This window comes from Sminthopsis crassicaudata, chromosome 2, assembly GCF_048593235.1.
Source record: "Sminthopsis crassicaudata isolate SCR6 chromosome 2, ASM4859323v1, whole genome shotgun sequence".
Taxonomy (NCBI): domain Eukaryota; kingdom Metazoa; phylum Chordata; class Mammalia; order Dasyuromorphia; family Dasyuridae; genus Sminthopsis; species Sminthopsis crassicaudata.
Window position 1 is genome coordinate 273524410 of NC_133618.1, and position 14810 is coordinate 273539219.

General features: G+C 32.5%; 1 protein-coding gene across 2 annotated transcripts in view; it reads right to left on the reverse strand.

The window, feature by feature from the left end:
- Positions 1 to 14810, reverse strand: part of UBR1 (ubiquitin protein ligase E3 component n-recognin 1) — a 137360-nt gene that overhangs the window by 109081 nt on the left and 13469 nt on the right. For both annotated transcript variants that reach the window (XM_074289406.1, XM_074289407.1), the window contains exons 2-4: positions 6711 to 6967; positions 4041 to 4119; positions 1667 to 1774 (exon numbers count right to left, since the gene is read on the reverse strand). In XM_074289406.1, the coding sequence (XP_074145507.1) occupies positions 1667 to 1774; positions 4041 to 4119; positions 6711 to 6967 (444 nt within the window). The remainder of the gene's footprint in view (positions 1 to 1666; positions 1775 to 4040; positions 4120 to 6710; positions 6968 to 14810) is intronic.

The following is a 14810-nucleotide window of genomic DNA, read 5'->3' on the forward strand; positions in this document are numbered from 1 at the left end:
TGGTGGCTGGAGGCTGAAGCACAAATCTTTGGATTAGGAAAGATTCAGAGGGCAGAGAAGGAGGCAGGAACTCAAGCTCTCAGAACCAAGGAGAGAGAGAGGCCTCTAAGAAAGCTAACCGGGCCCCAGGAAAACCAAACTAAAGAGAACATTACCTCCACAGAAGGTAGAAAAGGAAGTTTAGGTGATATAAAAACAAAAGATATCAATAAAAGTACGCTTTTTAAAAAAGAGAGCTTTCCAGTAATTTTTCAGGAAGAAATTTTAATTAATGATGAGGATGGAAGTCAAATTATAGAGAGCTAAGAAAGGAAAGGGGAGGAAGTAGAGACAATGAATATAGAGAACATTTTCTAGGGATCTGGCTAGAAAAGAGGGGAAAGAAGGATCTCCTTGAAAAGATGGTAGGGTCCAGTGCATTTTTTTAAGATAGGGGAGACTTTGATCAGTGTAATTTTAAGAGTTCCCAATCAAAGAAGTAGAACACTTATGAGTAACAATAAGATCATGGGTATGACCATCTCTGTGTATTACTAAAGTGCAGTGAAAATATAGCTAATAGAAACTAAGGGGGTTGATAAATTAGGAGATTTGAATATTTGAGGGGGTATTAACATGTGGATATCCATTTCTAAGTAGAGAAAAGAGTCTGAAGTCCAGAAATGACATTAAGAATAGAAAGAGATTTGTTAATCATTAATACAGAAGTAATATCTATAATTGTGGAAGTGAATGACATTGTCAAAAAGAGAATAAAGAAAAAGAAAAAAGATGTTGATCCAAATCTTTTCTATTCTCAAGTCTCTTACATCATTTGCTTCTTCCTCCCTCTCAGTAGAGGTTTGCCCAGCTCCAAATAAAGTAGTCTACTACCATATAGATTCATCATTTCTACTTCATTTCTAATAATTCTCTAGATTTAAAATAGTAATTCCTAGAAATGGCATTTTCATTGAATTCAATTAGAAACAAAAAGCCTGTGTGCCTCATGAAAGTCAATGGCACCTGAAAGAAATAGATAAAGTGCTGAATTTGGAGCCAAGAAGAGTTAAGCTCAGTCTTACCTGAGTTACTGAGTTTAAACTGTCATTGAACCACTCTGGGCCCAGTTTTTTTCACTTAAAAAAGGGGGAATTAAATAACTGATCCTTTCTAGCTATAAATATATGACCCTGAAAATAAATTTTTTAGCCAAATCTCCACCCAACTTAGACTTGGATATGATTCTATTTTATTTTTTTTTTAATTGAAGTTTTTTTTTATTTTCAAAGCATGCAAGTTTGATTGTTCAACACTGACCCTTGAAAAACCTTGTTTTCCAATTTCTCTTCTCCTGTCTCCCTTCCCCTTCCCTTATATGGCAAGTAATCCAATATATGTTAAACATGGTAAAAATATGTGTTAAATCTAATATATGCATACATATTTATACAACTATCTTGCTGCACAGGAAAAATCAGATAAAAAAAGAAAAGAAATGAGAAAGAAAATAAAATCAAGCAAAATACAACAAAAAGAGTGAAAATGCTATGTTGCCATCCACCCTCAGTTTCCATAGTCCTCTCTCTAGGGGTAGATGGCTCTCTTCAATACAAGATCACTGGAACTGGACAGAATCATTTCATTGTTGAAATGCACATGATTGTATTTTAAATAGTAATCTTACCTCATTAGACCTTACTGTCCTAGGTTCATGGTTTGTACAAAATGGGCCGGTTTTCCATGCTTCTGTGTCTCCACAGTCACAAAACCCTCCTCCAGTAGAAGTATGCATCTAAACAAAAAAATAAGAATGCAGTTTTATCAAAACATATTAAGACATATTAAAAGACAAGGATAAACAAAATGATTCAACAAAAATATTTCAAATATAATGGTCTTTATGTGTATTTCTAAATTAAAAATAATTGTGACTGACCTGTGGAAGAGAAAGGAATTTATGACCAAAGAAGAACTAGAGATCATTATTGATCACAAAACACAAAGTTTTGATTATATCAAATTGAAAAGTTTTTGTACAAACAAAACTAATACAGACAAGATTAGAAGGGAAGCAATAAACTGGGAATTCATTTTTACAGTCAAAGGTTCTGATAAAGACCTCATTTCCAAAATATATAGAGAATTGACTCTAATTTCTAAGAAATCAAGCCATTCTCCAATTGATAAATGGTCAAAGGATATGAACAGACAATTCTCAGATGAAGAAATTGAAACTATTTCTAGCCATATGAAAAGATGCTCCAAGTCATTATTAATCAGAGAAATGCAAATTAAGACAATTCTGAGATACCACTACATACCTGTCAGATAGACTAGAATGACAGGGAAAGATAATGTGCAATGTTGAAGGTGATATGAAAAAATTGGAGCACTGATACATTGTTGGTGGAACTGTGAATATATCCAGCCATTCTGGAGAACGATTTGGAACTATGCTCAAAAAGTTATCAAACTGTGTATACCCTTTGATCTAGCAGTGTTATATCCCAAAGAGATCTTAAAGAAGGGAAAGGGACCTGTATGTGCAAGAATGTTTGTGGCAGCCCTCTTTGTAGTGGCCAGAAACTGGAAACTGAGTGGATGCCCATCAATTGGAGAATGGATGAATACATCGTGGTATATGAATATCATGGAATATTATTGTTCTGTAAGAAATGACCAACTGGGGCAGCTAAGTGGCGAAGTGGATAGAGCACCAGCCTTGAATTCAGGAGGACCCAAGTTCAAATCTGGTTTCAGACACTTAACACTTCCTAGCTGTGTGACCTTGGGCAAGTCACTGAACCCCAGCCCTGGGGGGGTGGAAGGGGGGTGGAATATGTATGGTATTGCCTGTCATCTAGGGGAGGGAGGGGAAAATTTGGAAAAATGAATACAAGGGATAATGTTGTTATAAAAAAAAAAATTACCTATGCATATGTACTGTCAAAAAAATTATAATTATAAAATTAATTTTAAAAAGAGGTTGTAAAAACATATATATTTCAAGATATAATATCCTGGTTACTGCATTTTTAAATAAGTCCCTTTCATCAATTTGTTTTCTTATAATGCCTAAAAGGAGAATATAGAATATAGGAGAGGAAAATCCTATCTATTTGGTTCCTGCTTAATTAAAGCTCTAAAGCAAATGAACAAACAAAACAAGAGGAAATATAAGATGGGAGATTTAGAATTGGAAGGAACTTTAAAGGTCAGTGATCCAACCCCCTCACATTTAGTAGATGTGTTAAAAAAATAAAAAAATAAATAAAAAATTAAAAAAACAAAAAACAAAAAAACAAAACCTAAGTCACAGAGTGATAAAGTGCTCTGCCCAAGATCGATAAGTAATAAAGGACAGAGGAGACAGAAGAAAAAAAAAAAGCTATTCTGGGGATATTCAACATCAGCTTTTTATCATTGATTGAGAATTAAAAGGGATCTTAGAAATAATCTGCTTCTCATTTTATCAATTAAAAAAACATGTTCCAGAACTCTTTAAGTCCAACATTCCTGACTGATGGTAGAAAAATATTATATATGTATAGCCTTCTATTTGGAATCTTTGTTGTTTAAAGGAAATTAGAAAGTTATATAAAATATGCTATCCAAAGGAGTGCTTTACTCATTAACTTTATGTCTTACCACCTAACAGTCAAGCGGGGGGCCTCAAATAGTATGCCACTACTTTGTCAGTGATGATCTAATTCCTTCATTCCTCTTTATGTCCTGGGTATTATTTATCTGAATTATAATATCTTAAGACTTGCAGGAAGATTTAGGAAATACATTTCTTTGATCACTTTGTTTAGAGATGAAAAATCCATAAGAAAAATTTTACCTCCTCAAGCTAATGTCTAAGATCCCTTCCAGCTCTAAAATTCTTCTAAGTCAATACATATATACTTCCCAAATTACCTTAACACTTTTGTTAAAAAGAAAAATATTAATAATAAAAAAAAATCAATTAAACATATAAAACAATGTCAAAATTTTACTCTAAATCTTTAGTCTTTAAAAGTCAGAACCAAAGAAATTTTAAAATTCAACCAAACCTTATAACGATGATTTTTGTGAACACTGTTCTGGAAACAGTTCATGCAGAGGACACATGTTGGATCAATTGCACAGTCCCTAAAGAAAAGATTTCAAGTTAGTTACTCTAAATTTCAGCTCATTCTCATTTCAAGTACAGATCTACATAGATCATAAAATAAAAGACTAATTTTTAAAGAAACATGTCATGCTTAAGTATAAAAATTAATGTCTTTGTCTTCAATAAATAGTAGTTTATATTTACATAGAGTACAGTTTATATTTATATATGGTACAGTTCAGTTGACGAATCACTTTCCTTCTAACATCCCTGTGTAGCCTATTTTTAATGTCTATTTTACAGATAAAAAAACTAAAATTCAGTGAGATTATAAAATCTGCCCAAGATTATAGAATCAGTAGCGCAGCCAGGACTAAAAGCTAGATGCTCAAAATCCAATGAGCTTTCTACTATATGTTACTTTCCCTCTGAGCCAATGGTTTTTTGGTTTTTTTTGGTGGGAGCAGAGCAGAGAAGGCAAGAAGCAGAATATCCCCACTACTGGCAAATTTGCATACCTTTTAGGATAGAGTTGATTTTTATAAACAGACAAAAAAATATTTAGTACTAAGTCTGGTGAATTATACAGTGAGCAAATTGAATTCTACTACTTGCATGAGGTAGGAAAAGAATGATGGGATATGACTATAAAGTAATGAAACATATTTTTGTTTACTCTCACAAACTGGTTCCAAAGATGAGTGCAAAAAAATTCTAAAAATATTCTGAACAAGGATATCTTGACTAGAAAAGCATATAGCTGAAAACCTCCCACTTCGATGTAGGTTTTTTTTTTTTTAAATGATTCTTTTATTTTAAAAAAGAAAAAGAAAGAAAATCTGTGACTACTTAATAGTCTCATCTTATATTATGTGATTTGTGTGACTAAGAAAATCTCTGACTATTTAATAGTTTCACCTTATATTATGTGAGTTGTGTGGCTAATTTCTGTCCTGATCTGATTTAAAACATCAGAATATTCCTATCCAATTGAGAAAATTACCTGCTGTTCCAACATTCTATTAAAAAATACTTCACTAATAAAGGAATTCTATAGTGCTAGTCTTACTTCGATACTTACTCAAAATAAAAACTTTAAAATAAATCATCTTAATATTTTCAATAAAAAACAAACAACCCCCCAACCCTGTAGAATATTTTACTACTTTTAAAATTTATTTACTAAATGCTTTTTTAAATTATTATTTGGGAAAGATGTGAATTTTCTAAAAAAATTTTAAAGTAGGTTTTAAAAATTAAACAAAAATTATTTTGAAATCTAGGGAAATTACTTTGAAATTGCTGTAGTAGGGGAAAAAAAGAAAACACTAACTTCTGACCTTGGACATTTCACTTAACCTTTCTACAGGTTTCTTTGCTATAAATGTAAGAATGGACAAGATGTTTTTAAAGGTCTCTTCCAACTCTAAAGATGTATGATTCAATTACTTGAAAAACTAAACATTCTAACAAATTCTTTTTTCTCAATGCACTGATTTTATTCTCCTAAATAATATCAAATAGTATCAAAATAAATTAAATTAGCAGATTAACTCTTCAAAGAAATTATTATTTACCTTCAAGTAATTCTACTCTATGGAAAATTGCTACATGATACTCCAAAAGACAAGCACTGACATCTCTTTAATTTTTGAAAGATAAACTAAAAAAACACTAAAACCTTTCCAAAAGAAGTCTTATCTAATCATTATAGTAAGGCAATAACATTTTGTGAAAACCTAGTAACTTTGACTCAACTCAACCTTTTTATGCTTCAATTTCATCATCTATAAATGAAGGAATTGGACTAAATTGTATCTCTAGAGTTCTTTAACTGTGATTTCTATTAAACTCCAAATACTCAAGAATCTGAATAAAGCTTACTATACAACATAGTAATTTTGCCTAATTCCAAAAGCAAGCTGTTCTGATAATTAAACTTTTTTTTTCTAAATATTTTGTAAAAATCTTATCATATATATTTTTTCATGTTTCCTTTGAAGAAATTTCTATAATAAAGCAAAAAAAATAAAACCAATCTTGGTCCTTAAGTAAATAAAATATTTCAAACCTCATGCTAGTTTTTAAGAGAAAAGAAAAAAAAGCCAAAACTCAAGTTCTGTAGTCAAAAGAGTCTCAAGTTCCAAGTAGATAACTAAGAAAAACTCTCCACATCTAATGGCTATAGGCGGACAGTTCTCAGAAAGAGCCCTGGTAGTTAAAGCTGTTCCCATTTCATGGTCTCTATATATTTCTTCATTCCTCTCTCCCCCAGTACCCTCATTACATAGTTGAAAACAAAGTTTCTCCTATTTTCCCTACTATCTTTTTGGAAGAGGGAAAAAAAAAAAACCTATATATATAGTTCTTAAAACAACAGAGAAAGAAAATATGATGGTGGCTTATTAACTGGAAGTGAGAATCTAACAAATATTCTATAATGGTTAGTCACAGACCATTAACAAGTGCTAAAAAGAACAAACCTATTAAACAAAATGACAAGGTTTTATAAAGAACTTTGAGTTGATAATGAACCTAAAAAAAAAAAAAAAAAAAAGGTACACTACTAGATAAAAGAAAAAACACAGAAATTTCAAATATACTGATTCTATTAGTTTCCAGTTCTTACCTACAAGAATATGTCGTCTCTCCGCTTTTGAAAACTTTCCCACAAAGCTGAAATGCTCCACTTTGTTTCAATTTTTCTAAAGAAATAACTGGATCTTCTTTAAATAAGAACCATTCCAATGGAGTTAATATCATCAACTGAGCAACTTCCTCTTGTTTTTCCAATTCTGGATCTATTTCATCAAAGTAAATGTCTGGTACAGTTTGTGCCAAATAGTATAAAAAGGCAGAATGAAAATCAACTTGCTGGTGCCACCACTGCAAGAAAATTAAGAGTAAAATAATTTATATCTTGAAACATGTGACTTAAGACTCTACAGACAAAATTAAATTAAGTATAATTCTACTTAATCTAAAAAAGTATCATAGGATACCCTATAATACTCAGCCTCCTCTAAAATCAAAGATAAAATGCTTGATGAACATTCATTGAAAAGAATACTCCAAAACATTAAGAAGTTAAAATTAAAACAACTATGAGGTTTAAGCTCACACCCAGATTGGCAAAAATGACAATTTATCTGGACTATGTTTAAATCCTATGATATTAAAATGGCAGCAAGGTTGAAGGAAAAAAAGATTTTAGTAGGACCTAAAAATAAGTAAGGAAAAGAGCTCCCAGATTTAGTCTACTCAAGCAAAAGTATCTGGAGCCTACTCAAATACACTAACAGGGTTAGCAGTTCCTAGATGCAATCTGAATACAACAATAATGAGTATGTATACATACAAGGTAAAGTAGAATTCCTTTCATGTATGAGGATGTACTTATGGATGAATACACATGTTCAGCTTTTCTGGTGCATCTATCTTTTCCTTTCCTCATTTCCCAGAAGAAAGACGACCATCCTTCCTGGACTGAAATACCAAATCCTCTCATTTTAGAGGTGAGGAAAATTGTTGAGGTCACATAGATAGTAAATAGCAGAGATGATTTTGAACTCAGATCCTCTGATTATAAATCACTTCTCTTTCCGTATGCAATTCTACCTCTTTTTTCCTTCTATTACATCTTTTACTTGACATCCTCTTTTGGAGGAATTTTTTTTCTTTTTTTTCTTTTACCTTTAAAGCAATTCACTTTTAAAAGGAAGATTTCTTCCCTTAATAACTGGGGGAAAGTGGTTTTTCTATCTATTCACTTTCTCCTCCAGTGGGAAGACAACTTACATTTTCTATCTACATAGATGTCAACTGGCATTAACAAGAACACTATACCATACATTCTTGGCAATTATTATTTAGTTACTCTCCATTTGAAGAGACACAAGAGGGCCTCCTTACCCACTCTTCATGAAAGTGGAAGGTTGTACATTCCACATGTTTTTGGACTTTTTCTTTCTTTTTTTTTTCCTTTTAGCTAAATAGTTTTCTCTAATAACACATATCTTTAAAAAAATTTTTAAATTAATTTTATAATTATAATATTTTTTGACAGTACATATGCATAGGTAATTTTTTACAACATTATCCCTTGTACTCCCTTCTGTTCCGAATTTTCCCCTCCTTCTCTCCACTCCCTCCCCTAGATGGCAGGCATTCCCATACATATTAAGTATGTTATAGTATATCCTAGATACAATATATATGTGCAGAACCGATTTTTGTTGTTGTTGTTGTTGTTGCTAAGGAAGAAATGAATTCAGAAGGTAAAAATAACCTGGGAAGAAAAACAAAAAATGAAAACAGTTTACACTCATTTCCCAGTGTTCCTTCTCTGGGTGTAGCTATCAATTGGAACTGGATTAGATCTTCTCTATGTTGAAGATATCCACTTCCATCAGAATACATCCTCATACAGTATTGTTGCTGAAGTGTATGATGATCTCCTAGTTCTGCTCATTTCACTCAGCATCAGTTGATGTAAGTCTCTCCAAGCCCCTCTGTATTCATCCTGGTGGTCATTTCTTACGGAACAATAATATTCCATAACATTCATATACCATAATTTACCCAACCATTTTCCAATTGATGGGCATCCATTCATTTTCCAGTTTCTAGCCATTACAAAAAGGGCAGCCACAAACATTTTGGCACATACAGGTCCCTTTCCCTTCTTTAGTATTTCCTTGGAATATGGCCTCATTTTTATAGTAAGGGATTGCTCATCAAAATCATTTAAAGTGTCTGAGATCTAACTATAGAAATAATCTTGTTCAAGCATCCTCTGATAGTATACAGCAGACAAGTCATATAGATAGACTCAAGCCCCCAAAGGTATTCACCACTTTGATAAAGGAGATCTAGGGTTCAGGTCAAAGAAGGAAACTTCTGTAGAGCATTGTGACAAATGGAGAAAAACATTCTTGGAAGAATATTACAGAGGCTCTTGGAAGAGATCTATAATCACATAAAAGAGTTCAGGAATGATTAAGTGGATGAAGAATTTCTGTTGCCCAGATTCTAACTTTAATTTGGATACTCACCAAAGTGATGGGCAAGTGCCCATCAGTATGTACAGAAATACTAATGGGCAATGAGTTATGCCCAGAGTTAAACAGAAAGAAAAAAGCAGGCTGGATTGACTTTTGGAAATTTCAAAACTCCTATGACAATAATAGGAGATTAACCAAGATGGCAGAATAATAGAATGAATACAGCCAAGCTATCTCCTACAGTTACTCCACAAAGATCTAGAAAATGTACTGAGAAAAAGTTCTGAGTATGAAATCCAAGAGGAAAAAAACCAAACATAGTGCGTCATATTTCAGCTCAGATCAGCATAATGAAACAGAAAGAGATCAGTGGTGACTAGTGGCAGTGATGGATTCAAGATGCAGAATAAGAGAAAAATGTTCATATGGCCAATGTGGGAATTTGTTCTACTTGTCTATGTTTCTTTTATTTTTTTCCTCAAAAATTATTTTCTTTCCAATTATATGTAAAGATAGTGTTCAACATTCATTTTTGTAAGATTTGGTGTTACACAAAAACCATATGATCATCTCAATAGATGCAGAAAAAATTGATTTGATAAAAATTTGATAAAATCCAACATCCACTTCTAATAAAAGCACTTGAGAGTATAGGAATAAATGGACTTTTCCTTAAAATAGTCAGGAATATATATTTAAAACTGTCAGTAAGCATCATATGTAATGGGGATAAACTGGAACCTTTCCCAGAAAGATCAGGAGTGAAACAAGGTTGCCCACTATCATCATTATTATTCAATATTGTATTAGAAACACTATCCTTAGCAATAAGAGTTGAGAAAAAGATTAAAGAAATTAGAGTAGGTAATGAGGAAACCAAATTATCACTCTTTGCAGATGTTATGATGGTATACTTAGAAAACTCCAAAGATTCTACTAAAAAGATATTGGAAATAATTCATAACTTTAGCAAAGTTGCAGAATACAAAATAAATCCACATAAATCCTTAGCATTTTTATATATTACCAACACAATCCAACAGCAAGAGATACAAAGAGAAATTCCATCCAAAATAACTGTTGATAGCATAAAATATTTGGGAATCTATCTACCAAAGGAAAGTCAGAAATTATATGAGCAAAATTACAAAACACTTTCCACACAAATAAAGTCACATTTAAATAATTGAAAAAATATTAAGTGCTCTTGGATAGGCCGAGCGAATATAATAAAAGACGATAATACTCCCTAAACTAATCAATTTATTTAGTGCTATACCAATCAAACTCCCAAGAAACTATTTTAATGACCTGGAAAAAACAACAACAAAATTCATATGGAAGAAGAAAAGGTCGAGAATTTCAAGGGAACTTCATATCAAAAGAAGGTGGCCTAGCTGATCCTGATCTAAAACTATATTATAAAGCAGCAGTCACCAAAACCATTTGGTACTGGTTAAGAAATAGATTAGTTGATCAGTGGAATAAGTTAGGTTCACAGGACAATATAGTGAATAAAAATAGCAATCTAGTCTTTGACAAACCCAAAGATCCCAACTTTTGGGATAAGAAATGACAAAAACTGCTGGGAAAACTGGAAATTAGTATGGCAGAAATTAGGCATGGACCCACACTTAATACCGTACACCAAGATAAGATCAAAATGTGTCTATGATTTAGGCATAAAGAACAAGATTATAAATAAATTAGAGGAAAATAATAGGATAATTTACCTCTTAGACTTGTGGAGGAGGAAGAAATTTATGACCAAAGAACTAGATCATTATTGATCACAAAATAGAATATTTTGATTACATCAAATTAAAAAGATTTTGTACAAATGAAACAAATGCAAACAAGATCAGAAGGGAAGCAACAAACTGGGAAAACATTTTTACAGGTAAAGGTTCTGAAAAAGGCCTCATTTCCAAAATAGAGAGAGAATTGACTCTAATTTATAAGAAATCAAACCATTCTCCAATTTATAAATGGTCAAAGAATATGAATAGACAATTTTCATATGTTGAAATTGAAACTATTTTCACTCATATGAGTGTTCCAAATCACTATTGATCAGAGAAATGCAAACTAAGACAACTCTGAGATACCACTACACACTTATCAGATTGGTTAAGATGACAGGAAAAAATAATGATGAATGTTGGAGGGAATGTGGGAAAACTGGGACACTGATATATTGTTGGTGGAGTTGTGAACGAATCCAACCATTCTGGAGAGCAATCTGGAATTATGCCCAAAAAGTTATCAAACTGTGCATATTCTTTGATCCAGCAGTATTACTACTGGGCTTATATCCCAAAGAGATACTAAAGAAGGGAAAGGATCTGAATGTGCAAAAAATGTTTGTGGCAGCCCTTTTTGTAGTGGTTAGAAACTGTTAAATGAATGGATGCCCATCAATTGGAGAATGGTTGGGTAAATTGTGTTTTATGAATGTTATGGAATATTACTGAAATGACCAGCAAGATGAATACAGAGAGGCTTGGAAAGTCTTACATGAACTGATATTGAGTGAAATGAGCAAACCAGAAGATCATTATACACTTCGACAACAATGTTGAGGATGTATTCCGATAGAAATGGATATCTTCAACAATGAGAAGATCTAATTCAGTTCCAATCGATTAATGATGGACAGAATCACCTATAGCCAGTTCCCAGGAACATTGGGAAATGAGTGTAAACGGTTTACATTTTTGTTTTTCTTTTCAGGTTATTTTTACCTTCTGAATCCAATTCTTTCTGTACCTGAGAACTGTTCAGTTCTGCACATACATATTGTATCTAGGATATACTATAACATATTTAACATGTATGAGACTGCTTTCCATCTGGGGAGGGGGTGGAGAGAGGGAAGGGAAAAGTCAGAACAGAAGTGAATGCAAGGTAAAATGTTGTAAAAAATTACCCATGTCAATAAAAAGTTATAATTAAAAAAAAAAAGTTTTGGTGTTACAAATATTTTCTCCCTCCCTCTCTCCCAAGAAAGTATGCAAACTGATATAAGTTATACATTTACAATCATTTTTAATATATTTCCATATTTGTCATATGGTGAGAGAAAAATCAAAACAAAAAGTTGAAAAATCGTGAGAGAGAAAAAGCAAATATATAAACAACAAAAGTGAAAATAGTATGCTTTGTTCCACATGCAGTCTTTATAATGAAGTTCTCCCTCTGGATGCAGATAGCATTTTCCATCCCAAGTCTATTGGAACTGTTTTGGATCACCACAATGCTGAGAAGAGCCAAGTCTATCATAGTTGAACATTACACAATCTTACTGTTAACTAGATTCTCCTGGTTCGGTCCACTTCACTTAGCATCAGTTCATGTAAATCTTTCCAGGCTTTTCTGAAATCAACTTGCTCATTATTTCTTATAGAATAATAATATTCTATTACATTTATATGCCATACTTATTCAGCCATTCCCCAATTGAGGGACTTCTAGTTATTTTTCACTTCCTTGCCACCACAAAAAGAGCTGTTACAAACATTTTTGCATATGTAGGTCCTTTTCCCTATTTTACCATCTCTTTGGAATACAGTGAAAGTAGTGAAACTTCCTGATCAAAGGATAGCCCTTTGGATATAGTTCCAAATTGTTATCCAGAATGGCTGGATCAGTTCACAACTCCACCAACAATGCATTAATGTCCCAGTTTTCCCACATCCCTCCAACATTTATCATAATCTGTTATTATTTTATCCAATCTGATAGGTGAGAGATAGTACCTCAGAGTTTTTTTTCTCTAATTGATAATGCTTTAGAGATTTTTTTTATGACTATAAATGCCTTTAATTTCTTCATCTGATAATTGTCTGTCCATATCCTTTGACCATTTATCAATTGGAAAATTATTTGTAACCTTATAAATCTGGCTCAGTTCTCTTTTTATTTTAGATATGAGGCCCTTATCAGAAACACATGCGGTAAAACTTGTTTCTCAGCTTTCTGCTCCTCTTCTAATCTTGGGTGCATTGATTTTGATTGTGCAAAATCTTTTAAATTTAACCTAATCAAAATTATCCATTTTGCATTTCATAATATGTTCTAGTCCATTCTTGGCCATAAATTCTTCCCCTCTCCACAGATCTATTAGGTAAACTATCCCTTGCTCTAATTTGTTTATAGTATTACTCTTTTATGTCTAAATAATAAACCCATATTGACCTTATTTTGGTATAAGATGTAAGATATTGATCTGTGCCTAGTTTCTGCCAGACTATGTATGTTTCTTACAAGAATTTTGATTTTCCTATATTATGAAGCAGTGGTCATCAAAACCATTGGGTGTTGGCTAAGAAGCAGAAAGTGAATCAGGGGAACAGGTTTAGATACATAAGACACAATAACCTATAGCAATCTAATGTTTAATAAACCCAAAGACTTCAACTTCTGGGATAAGTACTCACTATCTGCAAAAAATTGCTAGGAAAACTAGAAAATATTATGGCAAAAACTAGGCCTTGACCAACAACCATGCCCCGTATCAAAATAAGGGCAAAATGGGTTCACAATTTAGACATAAAGGGTGATACTATAAGGAATTAGGAGAGCAATGGATAGATCTATGTTAGATCTATGAAGAGAAGAGGAATTTATAGCCAAAGAGAAATTAGAGAGCATGGTGATGAAATACAAAATGGATAGTACTGATTGCATTAAATTAAAAAGGTTTGCACAAACAAAACTAATGCAGCCAAGATTAAAAGGGAAGCAGAAAGTTGGAGGAACAGAGCAGGAAATTTATAGCCAGTATTTCTGATAAAGACCTCACTTCTAAACTATATAGAGAACTGATTCAATTTGTAAGATTGCAAGTCATTTCTCCAATTGATAAATGGTCAAAGGATATGAATAGATAATTTTCAGATGAAGAAATTAAAGCCATTTCCAGTCATAAGAAAAATGTTCTAAATCACTATTTGATTAGAGATTTGCAAATTAAGACAACTCCAAAGTAACCACTTCACACCTATCACAATGGCTAAGATAACAGGAAAAGATAATGATGTTGGAGAGGATGTGGGAAAACTGGTACATTAATGCAAGTTGTGAAATAATCCAAGCATTATGGAGAGCAATTTAGAACTATACCCAAAAGACTATTAAACTGTAATCCAGCAGTGTCATTACTGGATCTGTATCCCCAAAAAAATCATAAAAGAGGGAAAAGGATTTACATGTGCAAAAATATTTGTAGCAACCTTTTTTTGTAGTGACAAGGAACTAGAAATTGAGTAGAAGCCCATCAATTAGGAAATGGCTGAATAAATCATGGTAAATGAATGTAATGGAATATTGCTCTATAAGAAATGATGAGCAGGTTGACACAGAATAGCCTGGAAAGACTTACATGAACTGATGCTGAATGAAGCAAGCAAAACTAAGAGGAAACTGTACATAGTAACTATGTGATGACCAGCTGTAATAGACTTGACTCTTCTTACCAATGCAGTGATTCAAAGCAATTTCAATAGACTTGGGATGGAAAATGAAACCCACATCCAGACAGAACTATGGAAACGGAATATGGATTGAAGCATACTATTTTCACCTTTTTTTGTGTGTTTGCTCTTTCTTTCTCATGTGTTTTTCCCCCCTTTTGGTCTGATTTTTCTTATGCAACATGAAGAATATGGAGACATGCTTAAAAGAATCTTACATATTTAACTTATATCAGATTACTATCTATCTTG